Here is a 24,043-nt window from a genome sequence, read left to right on the forward strand (position 1 = left end):
TTTTTAAAAAACAAAGCGCTAGTGCCATATATCCTACTTAGTTTCATGCTCAGATTCAGGACAAGAAGAAAATGAAGATTATTGTATCACTGACTAGTTACACAAAAATATCAGGTTGTTTTCTCCCTCTTTGAGGGCCACTGCTAAAGGAGGTCGTCTGGAAGGAATGCAAATGACTGATTCGGAAAATAATTCTGAAACTGGGGAATTACAGCCTGTACTACCTGAAGGAGCTTCAGCGGCACCTGAGGAAGGTATGAAATGATACAGTCATAAATAGATGGGAGGTGGGAATAATGATCTTTTTTTGGTGTTGGTGTTGGGGAGTAGTTTTGAGTTATTGAGACATTGCTAGTCAACATGGCTAGTCTGAATACAGCATTTATTGTGCCACTGAATTTAATTTACCAAAACATTGAGCACAGAGAAAGGCAAAATGGATAACTGGGTACATAAAAAGACATGTCTTACTTAGATGGGACATTTACAGAGGGATGGAGGATGGAGGGAGTCTATAGATAGTGCATCTTCTCATTCATATCTCAATTAATGTGTTAAGCCATATATATGATAGGAATTGAGTTATCAGGATATGCAAAAATGAGATTAGATTATGTTCACAGGCTTAGGGGAAGGCATGTACAAAATAATATATAATTATATCTAATTATGTAATATTATGATTATAATAATGTTAAGTACTTTGTCGGGTTTGTTTGTTTGTTTGTTTTTTGAGAAAGAGAATGAGCGAAAGCACCCAAGCAGGAGAGGGAGACAGAGGGAGAGGAAGAGAGAATCTCAAGCAGGCTCCATACTTAGCACAGAGCCTTATGTGATACTTAATCCTATGACCTTGGGATCATGACTAGCGCCGAAATCAAGAGTTGGACGCTCAACCAACTGAGCCACCCAGGCGCCCCAGTACTTTCTCTCTCTCTTTTTTTTAATTAAAAAAAAATTTTTTACATTTATTTATTTTTGAGAAAGTGAGACAGAGTTTGTGGAGGGGCAGAGAGAGAAGATGATACAGAACCTGAGGCAGGCTCCAGGCTCTGAGCAAGCGTTGAGCACAGAGCCTAACACGGGACTCGAACGCACAAACCATGAGATCATGACCTGATCCAAAGTCAGACACTTACCCAACTGAGCCACCTAGGCACACGTGCCGCTGACCCCTGTACTTTGTCTTTTTTCCTTTATTTTTCATTTTTATTAAAAAAAACTTTTTATATTTTATTTATTTATTATTGAGACAGAAACAACATAAGCAGGGGAGGGGAAGAGAGAGAGGGAGACAGAATCCAAAGCAGGCTCCAGGCTCTGAGCTGTCAGCACAGAGCCTGATGTGGGGCTTGAACTCGGGAACCGTGAGATCATGACCTGAGGCGAAGTCAGACGTTTAATGAACTGAGCCATCCAGGTGTCCCAGTACTTTGTCTTTTAAAGACAGTCTTAAGAAAGGGTACTTGGGTGGCTCAGTTGGTTATGTGTATGACTCTTGATCTTGGTTCAAGTCATAACCTTCACGGTTAGTGGGATCAAGCCCCATGTTGGGCTTTGTGCTGAGTGTAGAGCCTCCTTGAGATTGTTTTCTCCTCTCCCTCTGCCCCTCTCCCCCACTTGTTCACTCTCTCTCATAAAAAATAAAATATGGTACAAAAACAGACACATAGACCAATGGAATAGAATAGAGAACTCAGAACTAGACCCACAAATGTATGGCCAATTAATCTTTGACAAAGCAGGAAAAAGTATCCAATGGAAAAAAGACAGCCTCTTCAACAGATGGTGTGGGAGAACTGAACAGCAACATGCAGAAGAATGGAACTAGACCACTTTCTTACACTATACACAAAAATAAACTCAAAATGGATGAAGGACCTGAATGTGAGATAGGAAACCATCAAAACCCTAGAGGAGAAAGTAGGAAACAACCTCCTTGACCTCAACCGCAGCAATTTCTTGCTCGACACATCCCCAAAGGCAAGGGAATCAAGAGCAAAAATGAACTATTGGGACCTCATCAGGATAAAAAGCTTCTGTACTGCAAAGGAAATAATCAAGAAAACTAATAGGCAGCCAATGGAATAGACAAAGATAGTTGCAAATGACATGTCAGATAAAGGGCTAGTATCCAAAGTCTACAAGGAAGTCACCAAACTCCACATCTGAAAAACGAATAGTCCAGTGAAGAAATAGGCAGAAGACATGAATAGACACTTCTCCAAAGAGGATATCCAGATGGCCTACAGACACATGAAACGATGCTCAGCATCACTCATCATCCAGGAAATACAAATCAAAACCACACTGAGATACCACCTCATGCCAGTCAGAGTGGCTAAAATGAACAAATCAAGAGACTATAGATGCTGGCGAGGGTGTGGAGATGGGCACCCTCCTACACTGTTGGTGGGAATGTAAACTGGTGCAGCTGCTCTGGAAAACAGTGTGGAGGTTTCTCAAAAAACTATCCATAGAACTCCTTTATGACCCAGCAATAGCACTGCTAGGGATTTACCCAGGGGATACAGAAGTGCTGATGCATAGGAGCACATGTACCCCAATGTTCACAGCAGCACTTTGAGCAATAGCCAAATCATGGAAAGAACCTAAATGTTCATCAACTGACGAATGGATCAAGAAGTTGTGGTTTTTGTATACAGTGGAGTATTACATGGCAATGAGAAAGAATGAAATCTGGCCATTCGTAGCAATGTGAATGGACCTAGAGGGAGTCATCCTAAGTGAAATAAGTCAGGCAGAGAAGGACAGATACCATATGTTTTCACTCATAAGTGTAACAGAATCTTAACAGAGGACTATGGGGGAGGGAAGGGGGGAAAAGGGGAAAGGGAAGGAGGTAAACCATGAGAGATTCTTGAATACTGAAAACAAACAGAGGGCTGATGGAGGAGTAGGAGAGGGAAAGGGGGGATGGGCATGGAGGAGGGCACTTGTGGGGATGAACACTGGATTTTATATGGAAACCAACTTGACAATAAACTATAAAAGAAAACTTTAAAATATAATAAAAGTCAGTCTTGATTAATGTTTATATTTTAAACTTTTAACCATTTAAAAAATCGTTTGGGGTTCCTGGGTAGCTCAGTTGATTGAGCCTCTGACTCTTGGCTTAGGTCATGATCCCAGGGTCATAGGATTGAGCCCTGCATTGACCTCAATCTCTCTCTCTCAAAACAAATAAGTAAAAATTAAAAACCTTAAAAAAACATTCTTTATGGTAACTGACTTCAGTTTTGGCAATTAATTCTCAGTTACATTTCTAGTATTCTTCTACCTGTTCTTCCAGGTTCATTATTGTTTTATTTAAAAGCATATAAGACATTTTGTAATTTTGAGTAACAGAACGTGTTCTATGTGTTTTACCATTGCCATGTCCTTTATGTTAGTAGAAAGGGATGTCAACTATGACATTGATATTTTTTCCCATTTCTCAGTAAAACTCTGTCACTTTCCACCTCTGTACTCATTTGAATTTCAATGATTGGTGAATTGCTGTATCTCAAAGTATACAGGCAGGTGCCACCATCTATCTACCTTTGGCCCTGTGAGAGGGTTTCGGAGTGGTGGCATTTTCAGGTTTTTCCCTGTTAGTTGGTGGAGCACAGCATTATTTGCATTGTGGCAGGCAGCATTATTTCTATAGAAGAAACAAGAAGGATTTTTAATATTTTTTTCTTTTTACATTGTTTATTTATTCTGAGAGACACAGGGACAGCACAAGAAGGGGAGGGAAAGAGAGAGGGGGGGGGGAGAGAGAGAATCCCAAGTAGGCTTTGTGTTGCCTGCACAGAGCCCAATATGGGGTTCAAACTCATGAATCTGCGAGATCATGGCTTGAGTTGAAACCAAGAGTTGGAAGCTTGACCAACTGAAATATGCAGGCACCTGAAAAGGATTTTTAAAGTGAAGTGTTGATTGTTAAAACATTAAGAAATAATGACCATTTCTTGACCTTTGGGCTTGGATCAAGTGTAAAACATTAAGAAATAAGCATTTTGATTAAAAATCTTAAGGACCTGTAGGTATTAGCTCTTGTGTGTGTGTTACAAATTGCATTAACTTAAAATTTTATAGCCTGTGCTGGAATTCCAGGTCCCTTTTATTAATGCAGCATTTGTGAAATTTCTAATTTGCTGTTTAGTTCAGGATTTCTTCAACTTGGCACCATTGACATTTTAGGCCAGATGATTCTTTGTTGTAGAGGGTTCCGCAGTGCATCGCAGCATCCTTGGCTTTTAACCATTAGGTGCCAGTAGAACCTCCTCTGACTTACAGTAACCAAAAATGTCCCCCGGGAGGCAGAATCATCCCCAGTTGAGAATCACTGGTTGAGTTGAATGACTCAACTAGGGATGACCACTTTTAAGAATTCACTTGCCAGAGTAGGTCCCAGTTTCCAATGGGCACAAGTATAGTATTTAAAGCTAATCATTGACAGTTTATCATAAAATAGAAAAAGGTATTTAGTTGTCCATCTTTAGGATATACCATGTACTTTGAAGTCTTTCAGATTCTAAGATTTAGAGTAAAGTGATCATGTGACCCAGTAATATATAAGGAGCCATGTGACATAAAGAACCCAGCACTGAGTGAGAAAAGCTGCTATAAGCATGCCAGTCAACAGTGCCATGGAAGTACATCCTTGTAGTTCGTTGGGACGTAAACAGCTTGTTTACCATTAGAGTTCCAGGATAGGCAGCAAGAAGGAAACTAACAGAGGCTGAAAGAAGGGAATGCGGTGGACAAAAGGAGCTCTGAGCCTTTTGGAATCGACTTTGTGAGGGAAGAAGGCCGGGGCCTTACTACTATGGCAATATTCTATCGGCTGAAGCAGTTCTCCAGAAAACTTTATACTCGTAAACCTTGGTAGGAAGTCTAATGGGTTTGTCTTGTATCCGTGCTTAGGAAATCCAAGGTATTTGAGCAGAGTACCTAAGAAAATTTTCTGTGTCAAATTTCTTTATGTCAGGCTATTTCTCAAATCTTCCTAAAAATCTTTAAAATAAGGCATTGTTTGTGTTACTAGCTTGAAATTTGGGGCTACTAAGGAGGTCTCTTAAATATTTTTGCCCATCAATGAGGTGGACTTATTAGACATGACAGGCAGTAGAACTTCTAGGTGGGACCATACGGGTCAACCTTGTATTAATCTTGTATATAATGGCCTGATCCTGTAAAGGTTGACACTCACCATATCCCTGTCCCTGCTACTGCCAGTTGATACCCTCTCTGCAGAGCTCCTGTCACTGTCTTCCTTGTTCAGTTTAAGACTAGAGAGAATAGGCTCTGATCGAGCTCCTATTAAAAATAGCACAGATTTCTTTTAGTTAAGTCAAAGCTATTGATATATTCATCCCAGGGAAAAGCCATGGCCTGCCTGTTACGAATCTTCCTGGCAGCCTATTTAAGAGAGAAGTACAGAGTTTGATGTTCCAGCATTACTCATCCTGTTTGGGATATTGGTTACAAGATTTTTATGTAAGTTAACAAAAACTCAGTTTGCTTAACCAAAAGGAAGATGTACTCTCGTATTAACATGAAGTCTCATATGACTGTGGTAGCTTAGTTCCAGGGTTGGAAAACTTAGCTGTTCAGTGTCCTCAAGAACTCATTCCCCCCATCTTTCACTCTGCCATTCTCAGTGAGTTGGCTTGCTCCCCTCAGGATGGCAAGATGGTTGCTATAATGTCAAACTTCATATGGAGTCAGAATAAAATTCTGGGAGTACAGGAAACTTTTCTCAGAGAGCCTTAACATCCTCATATCTCATTAGTCACTGGCAAAAAAATAAAACCTGGCAGTCTGTAAACATTTGGTTCACCTCCTTGACCCATTCCATCTGGCCATATGGAAGAGGGAAGAGAGCTGAACAGCAGTGAGATTCTATACTAGAAAGAAGTGAGGCAGAGGTGCCCGGTAGCTCAGTCAGTTAAGTGTCTGGCTCTTGATACTGGCTCAGGTCATGATCTCACGGTTCATGGGTTCAAGTCCTGTTTTGGGCTCTATACTGACAGTGTTGGAGCCTGCTTGGGATTCTCTATGCCCCTCCCTTGCTCGCTCTCTTTTGACAGTAAATAAACATTAAGAATAAAGAAAGAAAAGAGTAAGGCAGGTGAAACATTAGTGTCTCCTGCACCAAGTAGTTAATATATTTCCCAAGCATCTGAAATTTGAGCACCCATCAGTAAGGGAGTTAGAACTAAGTACAGTACTAACAGTACTAAGCATATAATGGATGCTCAAAAAATGTGGTAGGTGATTGATATAAAAGTACCCTACTTCAAATTTTACTGTAAGATGCAAATTTTGTTTTCCACATTTAATATCTCTGGCATCTTACATTTAATGGCATCTTGTAATTACTATCAGTGGCAGCCAATTGTCTGAAAACCTATTAACACCTGGTGAGATTAAGAAAGGTCCAATATTCAGACTTGACTTAGAGTTGGTAAAATATTAGTTTACTTTAGGGATGCAGTGGGTAGACATTGCAATATATGGGGCAAGGCACAGCAGATAGCATGTGGTCTCTGTTGACTCATAGCTAATTTCATTTAAAAAAATAAAAAATATTTGACCTTATGTTGTGTTCACTCTCTCTCACTTATTTAAAAACATTTTTTTTAAGTTTACTTATTTTTGAGAGAACGAGTTGGGGAGGGGCAGAGAGGGAGAGCGAGAATCCCAAGCAGGCTCCACATTGTCAGCAAAGAACCCGATATGGAGCTGAAACCCACAAACCATGAGATCATGACCTGAGTGGATACCAAGAGTCAGACACTTAATTGACTGAGCCACCCAGGTGCCCCTCCCTCTCACTTTTTGATGACAATGGTTTGTGCAGGATCTGTTGACCCAGTATTGGGGGTTGCTAACTATTAAGCTAGAGGTCAGGAGACCGATTTTTCTTCCTCATTACATTCACAAAGCTAGGGAACTTTCTTAAGTATGTGTTTGTGGCCCTATCTGGTACAATATAAATAAATAATAAGTTTATATTACACTTCATAGGAATCCAAGAAATAGGAAGTTTGGGAGCCAAAATAATTCCTAATTTTTAAAGATACATAATGAATAAAGATGTTGAACGATTTGGGGAATTCATGAGAATCCAGAGAATGATTTCCTTGTTTGTGAGTCTGTCAGGAATTCAGAGATCCAATTTGTGCCTGTGCCTAGAATTTCAGCTCACTTGTATACAGGATGGTTTTAGTATTTTCAGCAACAGTTCCATGAAGGGCCACAAGGTGGAGGTGGTACTTCATGGAAGTAGCTGGTTTGGTCTCTAAGGAAGAAGTATCCTACTTTGCTTTTTACAACAGTAAAGTTTTAGTTCTCTTTGTTGAACAAGGAGATTTCAGAAATGTCCATACATCCAGCCTGTGTCTTCTAAATATTAAGAAATAGTACTACAGAAACTCTTTTTGGAAAAAGAAGAGGAAGAATTCACTGATAAAGCCATCTGGGGCTATAGTTTTTCTTTGTTGGAAGTTTTTTTAACTACAAGTTGTATTTATTAGTTAAAATACTTATTCAGGTGACTTGTTTTTACCTGCATGACCTTTGGTAGTTTGTGTCTATCAAAGAATTTCTTCATCTCATCTGTGCTCTTAATTTCATGAGCAAAAATTGTTTATACTGTTTATTATCATTTTAATGTCTGTAGAATCTGTTGTGATGTCCCCTCTTTTATTCCTGATATTAGTAATTTTGTTCTCTTTTTCCTTAGTCTCCTTAGAAGCTTTTCAATTTCATTGATCTTTTTAAAGAACTAACTTCTCGTGTCACTGATTTCTTTTTCTCTTGTTTTCCTGCAAATTTTATTTTTGTTCATTTCCTTCCTTTATTTGCTTTGAGTTTATTTGCTCTTTTTTTCTAGTTTCTTAAAGTAGCTGCTTAGATCATTGAGACGTTTTACTTCTCTAATGTAAGCATTTAATGCCATAAATTTCCCTGTAAGCACTGCTGTAGCCATATCTCCCAAATATTGATATGTTGCATTTTTATTTTCATCCAATTCAGGGAATGTTATGTTAATTTTGGAAAATTTTCTGCCATTTTCTCTTAATGTATTGTCTCCTTTGTTTACTTACTACTTGTGCTATCTGTAGCAGTCTGACACCAATGGAACTATTACCATTTAGCCCCTTATATTTTAACTGCTTTCTTTGATTTTCATTTCCTAGTTCTTTAATGTTCTGTTTAATTTCCTTGGTTCTGTCTTTAAGTTTGCTTACCTCTTTTCCACTCTTGCTTAAATCTATTAATATTTTAATTTTAATGGCTGTATCTTTCATTTTTAGAAAGTCTGTTTAATAATTTTTTAGAAGTTTAGTCTTTCCTTTTTCATGTTAAACAGGTCATTATTTTAATTTATGAAAAAATCATGGTATTGTCCTTCAATTTGTGTAGTTTGCTTGCTTACTTCAGGTGGATTGTCCACCTTTTTTGTTTTGTAAAGTTTGATTAGAACACATCTTTCTGAGATTCTTTTCTGCCTCACCTCCCTTCCCTGAAAAATCTTTTTTTTTTTTCTTCTGATAATTCTTATGACCTGGATTATGGAAGCTTCCCTCCAGAGAAACTTTTTTATATGCTTCAAGAATGTTCACAAGCATTTCTATATCTGCTCTAAAGTCTTTGTTAGATAATAGAATTATGCTGGAAGTGTCTCTTTCATTTCTGCATTGATGTTTGTTGATTGTCCTGAACTAATTTTGGATTCTATCCTGGATTCTTTTTTTTTCTTTTTTAATTTTAAAGAGAGAGATAGAGTACAGGCACGTGGGAGAGAGAGGCAGAGGAAGAGGGAAAGAGAATCTTAAGCAGGCTCCCTGCTGGGCTCCAACACAGGGCTCCATCCCACAATTCTGGGATCATGACCTGAGCTGAAATCAAGAGTTAGATACTCAACTGACGGAGTCATCCAGGCACCCTGTACTCTGGATATTTTTTAATAAATTATGAGCATCTCACAATTTGGGGCACCTGGGTGGCTCAGTCAGTTAAGTGTCCAACTTCAGCTCAGGTCATGATCTCCATGTTTGTGAATTCCGACCCCATGTCTGCCTCTATACTGACAATTCAGAGCCTGAACCTGTTTCATATTCGTGTCTCCCTCTGTCCCTCCCACGCTCATACTCATTCTCTCTCTCTCTCTCTCTCTCTCTCTCTCTCTCTCTCTCTCTCTCTCTCTCTCTCTCTCTCTCTCTCTCTCTTTCTCTCTCTCTCTCTCTCTCTCTCTCAAAAATAAATATTAGCCCTGGGTGGCTCAGTCAGCTGAGCCTCTGACTTCGGCTCAGGTCATGATCTCACGTTCGTGGATTCAAGCCCTGCATCGGGCTCTGTGCTGACAGCTGAGAGCCTGGAGCCTGCTTCTGATTCTGTGTTTCCCTGTCTCTCTGCCCCTCCCCTGATCATGCTCTGTCTCTCTGTCTCAAAGATAAATAAAACATTAAAAAAATCATTAAATTTTTTTAAAATATTAAATCTGACAGTTTGGTGGTACTTCAAATTCTGGTCTACACCAATATACTTGTTCCTATTTACTTTTCAGAGCCCCTAAAGAGCTGCTGCTTGCATTCTGTGCAGGTTTTATAGCTTCATTTAGTGGGAAAGATGGGATGAAATGTGCTTATTACTCCATCTTACCTTGAACCTTTACTCCAGAAGATTTTCCATTTGCTTTATTTAAATAACACTAGCTCCAGATCAATTTTTATGTTAATTTCCTGATACTTAAACTTCAACTTTAAATCCCAAACCTATATTAGGCATATAGGCCTTAGTTTGAATTCTGAGATCAGCTGAGCCCAGCAGAAATAGACAAGAGACTGTATTCCTATACCAGTAGGAAGACTTTTTCTAGTCTGTTCTTTCAATAAGAATTTTAGCTTTATGCAGGGAAATAAGTTTTAGTCATTTACCTTATCTGTTTGTTTTGGTACCTGTGTATTTCTGTTTCTTTTAAATGGACTGTTCATTAAAATATTTTTTCATATTTTCTTTAGCATGTATAAGAGTTTATAGAAGAAAGACTTCCAGATTTTCTTGGTCACTGTCTTGATGAAACAGAAGCACTTTCTATAAAATTTTTTTTTCTTTTTTTTAGGTTTGTTTATTTTGAGAGGGAAAGAGAGAGCACAAGTAGGGGAGGGGTACAGAGAGGGGGAAGAGAGAATCCCAAGCAGGCTCCACACTGTCAGCTCAGAGCCCAACACAGGGCTCAAATTCACAAATGGTGAGATCATGACCTCAGCTGAAATCAAGAGTCTTAACCAACTTAACCAACTGAGCCACCTGGGTACACTTAGAATTTTGCTTTTAAGAGTCAGCGGATATACAGAAACACAAAGTTGGAGGCCCAAATGGGATAGTAACTCATTTATTGCTAGAGTTATTGGAATTTCTTATATACATGCATACATGTAAGTAAAAACATGTATTTATGTAACATTTATGTTTTAGGCTAGAAACAATTATATCTATATTAAATCAGGATTAAAAGTTTCTGTTATCTCTTATGACTCTAGAAAACACTGCTTTGGGAAAAATACTCCCAATGTAATGAAATTAATACTGGTTTCAAATCCCTATTTGCAGATACTGTGGAAAGGGCAGTTTTAATCTTTGAGAATAAAAATAAAACCACTGCTCTTAATAACTAAAGAGAACTGAGGTTTGTGTGATTACTTTATTTGTTTAGTTTTGTTTGGGGTCTCCCATTGTCTTGGCGTCCAGGGTAGAATTCAGGAATCTCAGTTTAGTGGGTGAAGAGACTTCCTTTTCCTTTCACTTGCAGTGGTGTCATCTCAGAAACATGTTCTCCCTGTCTTTCCTGCCAGGAATGAGTAGTGACAGTGATATCGAATGTGACACTGAGAATGAGGAGCAGGAGGAGCACACCAGCCTGGGAGGATTTAACGACTCTTTCATGGCGCAACCCCCAGACGAAGGTGCGACACATGGTGTCATTTCACAAAGATTAATAAAACTGTCTCTTCTGCTGCGGCTGCTGCTTTTGCTTCTCCTGCTTCTCTGCTGTTTCTGCTTCTTTTTCTTTTTTAATTGTCATTTGTGAAACAATATTCTATGGGGTAAACTAAATGGTGAGTACTAAAAAAAATTGCTAGGTACTCTTTGGTCAGACACAGCTGCTGGATACTCCTTGGTGGAGCAGGGATCAGCAGCCTGCTCTGGTGACAGCCTGTGACCTAAGAATAGTATTTATGTTGTACAGAATTTTTTTAAAACAAAAACCAAACTGAGAAGACTTTTCCATATAGGCAGTTTGTAGCCTGCAATACCTAAATATTTTCTATCTACCCTTATAGAATATATTTATCAACCCCTAGGGAGGGTTCAGATGTTCTTAGATGTTATTAGCCTACCTTAATTAAGGAAACCTTTTAAAAGATTTTTTTCTGAGGCACCTGGGCGGCTCAGTCCGTTAAACGTCTGGCTTCAGCTCAGGTCATGATCTTGCGGTTTGTGAGTTCGAGCCGCATTGGGCTCTGTGCTGATAGCTCAGAGCCTGGATCCTACTTCACATTCTGTGTCTCCCTTTCTCCTCTCTCTGTCCCTCCCCCACTCATCCGCTGCCTCTCTCAAAAAAAATAAAAAATAAAAAATGAAAGATTTTTTTCTGACTTCTTAGAAATGTATTTAGTTTATGGAAGCATTGTGGTTTTTTTTTAAATTTCCTTTTCCTCCCAAAGTAGTTTTAGGAATAAAACTCACTGAGATAAAGTCATTGTTAGTATTTTTGTTTTGTTTTAGGAGTACCACATAATGATTTGATGTTATGTATGTATTGTGAAAAATTAACATCATCACCTATTGCTTCTTATTCAGAGACCTTAATACTCAGTCTTAGCATTCCTCTGCAAGATTCCTGGAATGACGGCATTGTTAGGCTTATGCTAGTTGTCAGCTTTGTAGTTTTATAGATTTCCCAGAAGTTTTAGTGTCTTTTTCAAAATAGAGCTGATCATTTGATGGTTTTTAAGTATTGTGGCACTCTTACTAATTTTCTGTTTCTGAAAGAAGCAGCTAAATTTGGGGCATGTTATTTTGAGTGCTGATGGGTTTTTGTGGTAATATTTGCATGTGCAATTTAATTTGCCTTAAAATACATTTTAATGTTTACAAAGTCAGTCTTCAGAGTATATACATCGTCATCATTTCCTGTTCCCTTCTTTAGCTGCTCCCACAGTGTCCCCAGGAGAACAAAGTTAGGCAATGCCTTTTGTCTTCTAATTATGGGTATTACACATTCTACTTTGTCTTGTTTTATTTTCCCTTTGTGCTTGCTTATACCTGATTCACATCACAAGTTCTGTGAAGACAGGTTTGTTTACAACCCACTACATCTTTATCACTTAACTAACGTGCTTAGTGAGATCACTTAATGACTTGGAAAAGAAAATACTGGCCTTTAAAAACTGTTAATCTGCTTTTAATTTTTTATCTTAGATACGCATTCCAGTTTTCCTAATGGTGAACAAATAGGCCCTGAAGACCTCAGCTTTAATACTGATGGAAACAGCGGAAGGTAATTTTCAAATCCAGAAAACTGACTTGCAAGCTACCTTGACCCTGAGATTTGCTGTAGTTGGTGCTCAATTTGTCATTGATCAGATAATCAGATTTGGTCTTATTTTTTTCATCATCTCTACCTGAAATAGTAATTCTGAAACCTTAGAAAGCAGCACAATTGTAGTATGTGACATTAGTCCACAGGACAAAATTAGCAGTGTGGGAAGAATTTTGTGTAATGTAATGAATTAACAATGTAGTCCTCAGTTAATTTAGTAAACTAGTAGATTCATAGAAGCAGTTTGTCTACTACAGTAGGAAGGTGGGTGAGTGCCAGACCATGTACGTAGGGCCCGTGCATGCGCTCAGGAAGTTGCTCAGCCTCGGTACTCTTCTGTCCTTGGCTAGATGCTCACTTGTGTTTAAATGGCCACTTTTATATTTTGGGTTTTAATCATAGTTTATAGCTTCATTAATGCCTGTAAATTAGGGAACAGAAAAATTACTTATGTATGGATTCTGCCTTGTAGATACTTTATGTGAAAAAGTAAAAAGAAAGAGTAGCCAGAATCTTCTCTTTGCAGTATGTTGGCTGACTAAAGTTAATTTATTTACGTTTTCTTTGTTCAGGTGTAGACACACTGATTAATGGCATAATCTTTCAGTTGTATGACTTTTACAAATAGAATATTCAGTGAGTTAAGTTCCTGTGAATTGGTTATGTTCCATATGAGCACATGGATAATCATTTAAAATTATTTTATTTTTCCTGTCTTACTAAGCAGCTGTAATGCAACAAGTATTTTACAGTCCTCTTACCTCTTTTATTTTCATTAGTTGGACATTGGTTTCAGGTTCAATACATGTAAAGATTCCTACACAATTGCACAGTGGTTTACATGAAAATGTGATATAATGTTTACTTTCATACTTAATTAGTCCAAAATAATTGCCAAACTTTCCATTGTGCTCCTGAATTGTGTTTGAGCTGCTATACTCTTCGTGAAAAAATACACTGAAAGTTGGTAAGAGACTTTGGAAGAAGCATGAATATAATACGCTTGAAAGGCATCTCCTTTACTTATATTTTCCTTAATGAAGATGGTTTGCTTTTCCATGTCGAATGTCTTGCCAAATGCTGTGACTTATTATTTGCTTTTGTTCAAAACAGTTCTCACTTTTTGTTAATAAAATAAACTTGAGAAAACATTGTGCCTCTGCAATTTATTAAAAATGGGACAGGAAGCCCCCACCCCTTTTTTTTCCTATTCGTATGGCTGTGTACAATCGAAGCTGTTAGTAGTAAATATGTGAGGAAACTAAAGAGACTGACTTATATACTCATACACTCTTGGTGATATATATGGTTGCTTTTTCTCCTTAAAAGTTTGTTGGAAATATTTAAGTACTACAGTCGTATGAGAAGGAAACATGTAGCCTTCCCTCCTTACTAACATGATGGTGTTGGTGTGCTGTTATTGTGAGTGTGGTTATTAGGTAGTTGAGCATGCAGTGCTCTACAACATAACTAATACATTCTTTAACAGTAGAAATGTTTTTCTGTTTATCACATTTTGTCGAGATCATTTTTCTAATCCAGCTTTTCCTTAACCTCTATGCTTCATTGTAATGGATGAAGATAGAATGTAAGAATTCTGCACCTTTAGTGCTGGGGGCAAACCACTGTAAGGACTGATTAGTAGGTTTTTTTTTTTTTTTTTAATGAGGCTCAATCATTGGAACCCACAAACACAAATATGATTGACTACTTTGAATCTCTTACTGTTTGCAGCTCTTTCTTCAACTGTATTTGATATAGAACTCCGTGCTTTCCCATGTATTTTTATAATTTTATTTATTTTTATATCATGGAAAACTACATGTGTTAAGAACTAAAGAGAAGTGTGAGAATAGACTGCTTATTTGGGCAAAGTTTTACTTGTAAAACTTCTAGCACACAGGAGAGTCTCTTGGGTCATTAATCTACAGAGTAGCATTTTGAGGTATCCCTCTTTTTTTTTTATTGGGAGGAGGTACATTTTTGTTGTTGTTGTTGTTGTTGTTTTTGTTGTTGTTGTTGTTTTTTAAGTAGACTTCTTGCCCAGTGCAGGGCTTAAACTCACAACCCTGAGATTGAGCTGAGAACAAGAGTCAGATGTCTAACTGACTGAGCCACCCAGGCGTCTGGATATACTTTTTAATATCATAAATGTTCTTAACCTTTGCTCTTAATTTTCATGACTTTGCAGTTTTTTTAGTGAGTGGATTCCCTAGAATAGCATAGTGATATTTGGATCATGGTACATTTCGATCTTGAGTATTTTTCTGGCTCTTCTGATGCTTTCAGGCTATGTATAAAAACAATCAGGAGTGCTCCCCTTATTTTAGATGAATGGAGAGCTGATTGAGACCCTTTTATTTCAAAAAAATTTTTTAAGTTTATATTTTATTTTTGAGAGAGAGTGCAGGTGCACGGGGGAAGGGGCAGAGAGAGTGAGAGAGAGAATCCCAAGCAGATCCCGACGTGGGGCTCAACTCACAAACCCCAAGATCATGATCTGAGCTGAGGTTGAGTCAGATGCTCAACTGACTAAGCCATCCAGGTTCCCCGTAATTTTATTCTTTTTTCTTTTTTCTTTTTAAGTAGGCTTCACACCCAGTGTGGAGACCAATATGGGGCTTCAAATTACCACCCTGAGATGAAGACCTGAACTGAGATCAAGAGTCAGACACTTGGGGTGCCTGGGTGGCTCAGTTGGTTAAGTGTCCAACTCTTGATTTCCACTCAGGTCATGATCTCACGCTTCATTGGTTCAAGCCCCGCATCAGGCTCTACAGCTGGTGGCACAGAGCCTGCTTGGGATTCTTTCTCCCCCTATTTCTCTGCCCCTCCCCCACTCATGCTGTCTCTGTTTCTCTCAAAATAAATAAGTAAACTTTAAAAAAGGAGTCAGGGGTGCCTGGGTGGCTCAGTCAGTTAAGCATTGAACTTTGGCTCAGGTCATGATCTCACAGTTCATGACTTTGATCCCCAGGTCGGGCTCTGTGCTGACAGCTCAGAGCCTGGAGCCTATTTCAGATTCTGTATCTCCCTCTCTCTGCCCCTACCCACTTATACTCTGTCTCTCCCAAAGATAAACAAACATTAGAAGGAAAAAAAGAGATGTTTAACCCACTGAGCCACCCAGGCAACCCAAACCCTTTTAAATTGGTAGAATTTGAGTTTAATTTGACAACAAGATTATTTTTGGTTGTTACAACCGTAGAAAAATTGGAAGGTATTTGGTTCTTTACACTTGCACAAAAACTTATAGGGAGGGGCGCCTGGATGGCTCAGTCAGTTAACCGTCCGTGTTTGGCTCAGATCATGATCTCACTTTGTGAGTTTTAGCCCCGCATTGGGCTCTGTGCTGACAGCTCAGAGCTGAGCGCTCAGAGCCTGCAGCCTGCTTTGAATTCTTTGTCTCCCTCTCTCTCTGCCCCTTCCTTGCTCGTGCTCTGTCTCTCTCTCTCAAAAATAAACATTAAAACATTAAACAAAAAAACCTTTGTAGGGAAAATATTTGAGCTTAATTGTTGTAGTCTCATGTATTTTAGGAACATAACTTACTCATATCATATTCTGACTCCATATTTAAGAATAAAGTCTATCTCTTGAAAAGCAAAAATTGCAAGATTTTAAGAAAATGATATTGAACCTACCCTCCTAGTATAAAATTCTCTATTTTGTAATTAAAGTTGAAAACATGATAGGCTCTTGAATACTGAAAACAAACCGAGGGCTGAAGGGGAAGGGGGGGTGATGGTTATGGAGGAGGGCACTTGCAGGGAAGAGCACTGGGTGTTATATGGAAACCAACTTGACAATAAACTATTAAAAAAAAAAACCCAAAACACGTTAAATGACAGAGTGAGTACTCTAAAGCAGTTTCACTATGATGAAGAAAATTATGCCTATATTAAAAAAATTTTTTTTATGTTTTTTATTTATTGAGACAGAAACAGAACAGGAGTGGGGGAGGGGCAGAGAGAGAGAGGGAGACACAGAATCTGAAGCAAGCGCCAGGCTCTGAGCTGTCAGCACAGAGCCTGATGCGGGGCTTGAACCCATGAACCATGAGATCATGACCTGAGACGAAGTTGGCCGCTTAACCAGCTGAGCCACCCAGGCGCCCCAAATTATGCCTATTTTGTTGGGCTCCATTTCACTTCAAGTAATGTGTATGAATTATAAAATGGTAAGAAATATGCAGCATATATAAATTTTCAGTCCATTGAGAAAAATGTGACTCAGTTAACCAGTGTCTGCCATTCTCTCTAGGTAGACAACTACTGTCCTTGAGCTAAATCCCTACCACTACTTAATTTTGGCAACAAAAGTGGTATTGAACATATTAATATTAACATCTGTTCATTTATAGTTTGTCATAGCTGCTCTTGGCCTACAACGGCAGAGCTGAGTAGCTGCTAAGGAGACCTTTTGACTCCAGAGCCTCAAATATTTACTCTCACACCCTTTACAGATAACATTTGCTTGTTTCTGCTCCATTGATACTAATGGGAACTTTATGTGATTTTAGTATAGAAGGTTTAGGTTTGAGAAAGCATGATTTTTGAAAATATAATTTAATCTCTAGCTGGCTTCCATACAACACCCAGTGCCCATCCTAACAAGTTCCCTCCTCCATGCCCATCACCCACTTTCCCCTCTCCCCCTCCCCCATCAACCCTCAGTTTGTTCTCAGTATCTAAGAGTCTCTTATGGTTTGCCTCCCTCCCTCTCTGTTTGTAACTTTTTTTTTCTCCTTCCCTTTCCCCATGGTCTTCTGTTTAGTTTCTCAAGATCCACATATGAGTGAAAACATGGTATCTGTCTCTGACTGCCTTATTTCACTCAGCATAATACCCTCCAGTTCCATACCTATTGCTGCATATGGCAAGATTTCATTCTGGGAAAGCATGATTTTTAAGTCAAAAAGTTTTGTGTTTAGTTTTGTCGTATGGGGTGATGGTGGGTCCTGTTCTAATCATAAGAAGCCTGGCAGGGGCGCCTGGTGGGCTCACTTGGTTTAAGCATGCAACTCTTGGTTTCAGATCTAGTCATGATATGGTAGTTTATGAGTCTGAGCCCCGCTTCAGGCTTTGTGCTGTCAGTGCAGTCTGCGTGGGATTCTCTCTCATTCCCTTTCTCTTGAAGACCAAAAGATTTGTTCCAAGAAAGGACCTGTTAGCATTTAGTAGTGGGATTTAAAAAAAAAATTTTAATGTTATTTTTGAGAGAGAAAGAGTGCGAGCAGGGGAGGTACAGTGACTGAGGGAGACACAGAATCCGAAGCAGGCTCCAGGCTCTGAGCTGTGAGCCCTGAGCCTGATACAGGGCTCGAACCCACGGACCACAATATCATGACCTAAGCCAAAATTGTACACTTAACCACCTAAGCCAGGTGCCCCAGTAGTGGGATTTTGAAAAATATAATTACTTGCCCAATTTCTAGTCATGTTCTATAGTAAGTCTGCACGAATTCCTCAGCGGTGCCAGGTCCTTGGGGTGATACGTGTACTTTGGCTAAGCTAGACAGTGAGTGAGGGGAGAAAGCAGAGGAGAAGGTACCAGGTCTCTTTCCCTCTTCCCGTTGGTGGTTGTGGTCTGGACTGCTAGAGGTCTCCTCCTCCCTGCCCCCATTCTTCCACATGTAGTTGTCATCACCTACAGTCTGTGCGAGTCATGAGTAGCGGACACATTTCCAGTGAGTTTCCTCTACTCTGCTTCTACTTTCTGGCACTCTGTAGATCTTAGTAGTCCCCATCTCTCCCCTCCCCGCCCTTTATGCTTGTCCCCTTTTTGCTGAAGAGCATGGTAAGCACTTGATCTTTCCTTCCACCATTACCTGCTTAAGTATTTCTTTTTTTAAAGTAAACTCTGCCACAAACTTGGGGCTTGAACTCATGACCCCAGATCAAAAATCCCTTAACTTTACCAACAGAGCTAGCAGGTGCCCCCGGTATTTAGTATTTTTATCTCCTGTTTTTTCCTAGAAAATTTCTTAAATGTTTTCTCTTAATCCAAAGGATATTGTAGTTAATACTTGCAGTGTGCACAAACGTACGGTTTCTGGACAACTTTACCCAACCGTGTTATTGATCATTAAGTAACCTTTGAGGTAGAAGAGTTGTGTGTCATCTCCATTTGGCACAGAAACATGCAGTCAGGGAGGTTAGGTGATTCTCTCAAGGTTCCACACCACTGGCAAGAATGGAATGAATTGCTGGTCTACTTTTTTCAGTTCATCACACTTGAACCAAATCCAGCATTTTTATACCTAATAATTAAAAAGCTCCAGATCTTCCTATTTTTTAACTTTTCACTTTGAGATAATTTTATTTACAAAAGAGATACAAAAATCTTGACCAAGTTCCCATATACCCAACACCCAGCTTACTCAGCATCTGCTTTTGTTAACATCTTCTATAACTGTAGAACAGTAATCAAAGCTAGGAGATTAGTCTTGTTTATAGTACTGTTAACTACAAAATTTATTCAGATTTTACTAGTTACTTATTTTTTAATGTTGACTTTGGGAGAGAAAACACACGCATGTGAGCGGTGGGAGGCAGAGATAAAGGGAGAGAGAGAATCCCAAGCAGCTCTGTGCTGTCAGTGGAGAGCCCGAAGCACGCTCGATTCCACAAACCGTGGGATCATGACCGTGGCTGAAATCAAGGGTTGGATGTTAACTGATTAAGGCACCAGGTGCCCCGCCAGTTACTGTATTAATGTCCTTTTCCTGTTCCAGGATCCCGTCCGGCATCCCTCATTGCGTTTAGTTGTCATGTTTCCTTAGTATCCTCTGGTCAGTGACAGTTCCTCAAGTCTTCCAGTCTTTTCATGACCTTGACATTTTTGAAGAGAACCAATTATTTTGTAGAATGTTCCCTTATTTGGGTTTATTTGGTATCTTCTCATATTTAACTGAGATTAAGCATTACTGGAAGAGCTACTACAGATGTGATGTGCCTTTCTCAGTACAGTGTGTCAGCGGCTGTATAATGCAGGGATTTATTATTGATGATGCTAATCTAGATCATGCGGTTAATTAAGGTGGTGTCTGCCAGGATTCCCACTATTTACAGTTTGTCTCTTTGTAATTACTAAATATTTGAGGCAAATACCTGGAGACTATGCAAATACTCTGTTTCTGCTTTAGCACCTACTAGTGGATCTTGTCTATGACGATTATTACTGCAGGGTTCTAATTTTTTTCTATTTTCCTATTCCTTACACATTTATTATTAGAATTCTATAAGGAAAAGTCCCTTCTTTCCCATGTAGCTTTTTATTCAGCCACTCATCAGTGTGCACTCATGGATCTTATTTTATTCTTTATGATCTAATACTGTCATTAGGTTACAGTTCAGTTCTAGTTTTGGCTGTTGGAAGCTCAGGTTAGCTTTTGTTTCCCTTTGGTATGTTCCTTCCTCCTTTCCCTCTTCTCCCCCTCACAAGATGCTCCAGACTCATCTCGTCTTTGCTCTGCCTCCTTCTATGGGCAGTGGTAATTAGAAAGTCAGAGTGGGGAGGGAAGGCGTGCTTATTGTTACTGGAGTGTCACTGCTGCTAGTCCTGTAGGTGGATAGGAAACCGCCAGTGTCCTTACTCATGCACACATCTCTCTGTGTCTTTGTATATGCATGTCGATGGTATGTGTATGTAAATATGTTTTAAGAAGACAAACCGTGAGTCTGTAATTGATGCTACAACACCAGTCTCAGCTCCATAGTGCTCCTTATAGCCTTCCCCTTTATTATAGCTTTCCCTATCAGCCTGGCTCTCATTATCTACAGTATATTTATTTATAAAATGTTTATTTATTGGTTTTGAGAGAGAGTGTGTGTGAGCAGGAGAGGGGCAGAGAGAGAATCCCAAGCAGGTTCTGCATTGTCAGCACAGAGCTCGATGTGAGGCTCGATCCCACAACCACCGGATCACTACCTGAGCTGAAATCAAGAGTTGGACACTCAACTGACTGTGCCACCCAGGAGCCCCAGCTACAGTATATATGTAAACCAAGGAGTTTCGGAACTGCTGACCTGTGTCTTTGTGAGGAACAAGTGTAGCAACTACAGGACAGTTCAGTTTTTGATTTTTAGCCTTCAGTGTCCTGTCACTTTCCCAAAGTTATGTAGGTCCTAAGATTCAGAGTTACATGAGTTCTTTTCTGCACCGTCCTCTTCAGTATGATTAAATGGTTCATCTGTAAGATGTATCTGTTACAGTCTGCATTTTGTCCTCCCCACATATCCTAGTTGATTTCTAAATTTACATACATTAAAATTCAGTCTTTGTGGTACAGTGTAGTTCTGTGGGTTTTGACGAATACAGAGTTGTGTATCTGGGTATGTCTACTCCATAGAACAGTTAGGTTACCTTCAAAATTCCCTTGTGTTAAGTGAATCCATCCCACTGCCCCCACAATTCCTGGCAACCATGATCTGTTCTCTGTCCTTTTAGTTTTCCTTTTTCTAGAGCGTCATGTAAATAGAATCGATACACAGCCTTTCACTTAGCAAAATGCAGTGGGTTTCATCCATTTTGTATGAATCAGCACTTCCTTTATTGCTGAGTAGTAGTTCACTGTGTGGGTGTGCCACACTTTATTTACCCGTGGAAGGACATTTGGGTTATTTCCAGTTTAGGGTGATCATGAATGATAGGATTGTCTTTGTTATTTATGGTGGGTCCTGATAGCTTATGCTAATGAGCTAAGTCAGGATGGGGACTGGCGTGTTAGAAAGACTAATTCTGTGATTAGAGGATCGGGGTTCACAGTCCCTTCATATCAGCCTGAACGGTTGAGGCTCGTTGGCAGTGAGTCTGTCATGCTTGCTTTATGAAACCTCAGTAAAATCACTGGATACTGAAGCTCAGATGGGCTTCCCTGGTGGGCAGTCTTCTGTGTTGTCATCTGTTGTTTGGGGAAGATAAAATGCTCTGGTCCCAAGGAAGCTTCACATGGGGACTCTCCTAGACCTGGCTCTATGCAACCTTTTTTTTTTTTGCTTGCTGGTTTTGATCTTTTGTATAACAAAACTGTAAGTATTTCCCTGATTTCTGTAAGTTGTTTTTAGCAATTGTTAAACCTGAGGGTCATTCAGGACATTCCAAGGAGTGTGTCTCCCGCCAACCAAAGGCCAGCCAGATCTTTGTCACACACCCAGCAGCCTGTTCACACAAAAATATACACACAAATGTTTGTAAGATTCATAATCACCCTAAACTGGAAATAACCCAAATGTCCTTCAATGGGTTAAACCGTGGCACACCCATACAGTGACCTACTACTCAACAATAAAGGAAGTGCTGATACATACAACATGGATGAAACCCAGTGCATTTTGCTAAGTGAAAGGTTGTGTTATCGATTATTTTTACGTGACGCCCTTGTGACACTCTGGAAAAAAACCTGAAAGGACAGAGAACAGAGCATGGTTGCCTGGAGCATCCCCAGTGGGAGCCCCCAAATTTATATTCCACTCATCAGAAAGGAGCGTGGTTCTAGATGCCCAGACTTCGAGCTAGTGTTTGAAGTGAGAGGACTTTACCCTTAAACTATGAAGTTTGGCCTCACTCCAGGTAGTTGATGTCAGAACTCATCACAGTCCCGTATCAAGTCCTGCTTAACTGCATAAGAAACTGCCAAACTTTTCCAGAAGTGGCACCACCATTTTACATCACTAACAGCAACATGTGAGGGCTCTGGCTGGACCTTACACTTGGTACTGTCCGCATTTTTTAGTTTTAGCCATTCTAATAAGGGATACTGGTTGTGCTAATATTTTGCTGAGGAATTTTTCATCTACATGCAAAGAGGGATATTGGTGTGTAGTTTAGTATTTCTGTCTTCATCTGATTTGGTATCAGAGTATTGCTGACCTTAAAAAGTTAATCTTGGGGCGCCTGGGTGGCTCGGTGGGTTAAGCATCCAGCTTTGGCTCAGGTCATGATCTCATGGTTCGTGGGTTCGAGCCCCGCGTCAGGCTCTGCTGACAGCTAGCTCAGAGCCTGGAGCCTGCTTCAGATTCTATGTCTCCCTTTCTCTCTGACCCTCCCCTGCTCGCACTGTCTCGTCTCTCAAAAATAAATGAAAAACATTAAAAAATTAATCTTTTATGGAAGAGAATTATAGAATTGATGTTATTTATTCTTTAACTGTTGGGTAGAATTCACCAGTGAAGCCATCTGGAAGAGATTTCTTTTTCCTAGGTGTGTGTTCTTGGTATTTATCCTGCTATGCATTTTGTGAGCTTCCTGGATCTGCAGTTTAATGTCTGTGATTAAAAGTTTGGAAATTCTCTATTATTCAGATACTTCTGCCCTTTCTCTTCTTCTGGGATTCCAGTTACATGCGTATGTTAGGCTGATACTCTCCCACAGCTCTTGTATGTTCTCTTCTGGGATTATTGTGTTTTCATTTTTCCTTCTCCGTGTGTGTTTCAGTTAGGTTAATTTACGTTGACTTGTGTTTAAGTTTATGGATTCTCTCCTCAGCAGTGTACAATCCACTGATTAGCCAATCAAAAGCATTCATCATCTCTATTACAGTAGTTTTCATTTCTAGCTTTTTTATTTATAGTTTCTATCCCTTTGCTAAAACCACCTATAAGATCTTGCATACGTTGTCCACCATTTCCATAACATATTAACCATAGTTATTCAAAAAAATTTTTAATGTTTATTTTTGAGAGACAGGACAAGCGGGGGAAGGGCGGAGAGAGAGGGAGACACAGAATCCGAAACAGCCTCCAGGCTCTGAACTGTCAGCACAGAGCCCGATGTGGGGCTCAAACCCACGAGCAGTGAGATCATGACCTGAGCCAATACTTAATTGACTCAGCCACCCAGCCACCCCTAACCTTAGTTATTTTAAATTCTCTGTCCCAAAAATCTTTGTCCTATCAAAGTCTGGTTCTTTTTTCTTTACTTTTTAAAATGTTTATTTTGAAAGAGTTGGGGAGAGGGACAGAGGAGAGAGAAAATCCCAAGCAGGCTCCATGCTGCCACCACAGAGCCTAATGTGGGGCTCAGTCTTATGAACCCATGAGATCATGATCTGAGCCAAAATCAAGAGTTGGATGCTTAACCTACTGCCCCCAGAGTCACTGCTTTTTTTTTTTTCAGAATTGTGTATTTTTTAAATTGATATACAGTCAATACACAGTGTTACATTAGTTTCAGGTATACAACATAGTGATTCAGCATCTCTGTACATTATGCTGTGTGTTCACAAGTGATAGCTACCATCTGTCCCCATACAGCACTATTACAGTACCACCAGTTGTATTCCTTAATGCTGTACCTTTTATCCCTGTGACTTACTTATCCCATAGCTGGAGACCTAGATATCCCACGCCCTTTTACCCATGGCCATACTACCCTTTTCTCTGGCAACCATCAGTTCTCTGTATTTATGGGTCTCTTTCT

General features: G+C 39.5%; 1 protein-coding gene across 9 annotated transcripts in view; it reads left to right on the plus strand.

The window, feature by feature from the left end:
* The window catches only part of TRIM37 (tripartite motif containing 37), a 131,173-nt gene that overhangs the window by 102,795 nt on the left and 4,335 nt on the right, over positions 1 to 24,043 (plus strand). For 2 of the 9 annotated variants that reach the window (XM_029929256.1, XM_029929261.1), the window contains 3 exons: positions 115 to 254; positions 10,872 to 10,982; positions 12,502 to 12,580. In XM_029929256.1, coding sequence (XP_029785116.1) covers positions 115 to 254; positions 10,872 to 10,982; positions 12,502 to 12,580 — 330 coding nt within the window. Of the gene's footprint in view, positions 1 to 114; positions 255 to 10,871; positions 10,983 to 12,501; positions 13,774 to 24,043 lie in introns of those variants that run through there. The other 7 variants (XM_029929259.1, XM_029929263.1, XM_029929257.1 and 4 more) reach the window with 5 other exon arrangements.

Source organism: Suricata suricatta, chromosome 17, assembly GCF_006229205.1.
Source record: "Suricata suricatta isolate VVHF042 chromosome 17, meerkat_22Aug2017_6uvM2_HiC, whole genome shotgun sequence".
Classification (NCBI taxonomy): domain Eukaryota; kingdom Metazoa; phylum Chordata; class Mammalia; order Carnivora; family Herpestidae; genus Suricata; species Suricata suricatta.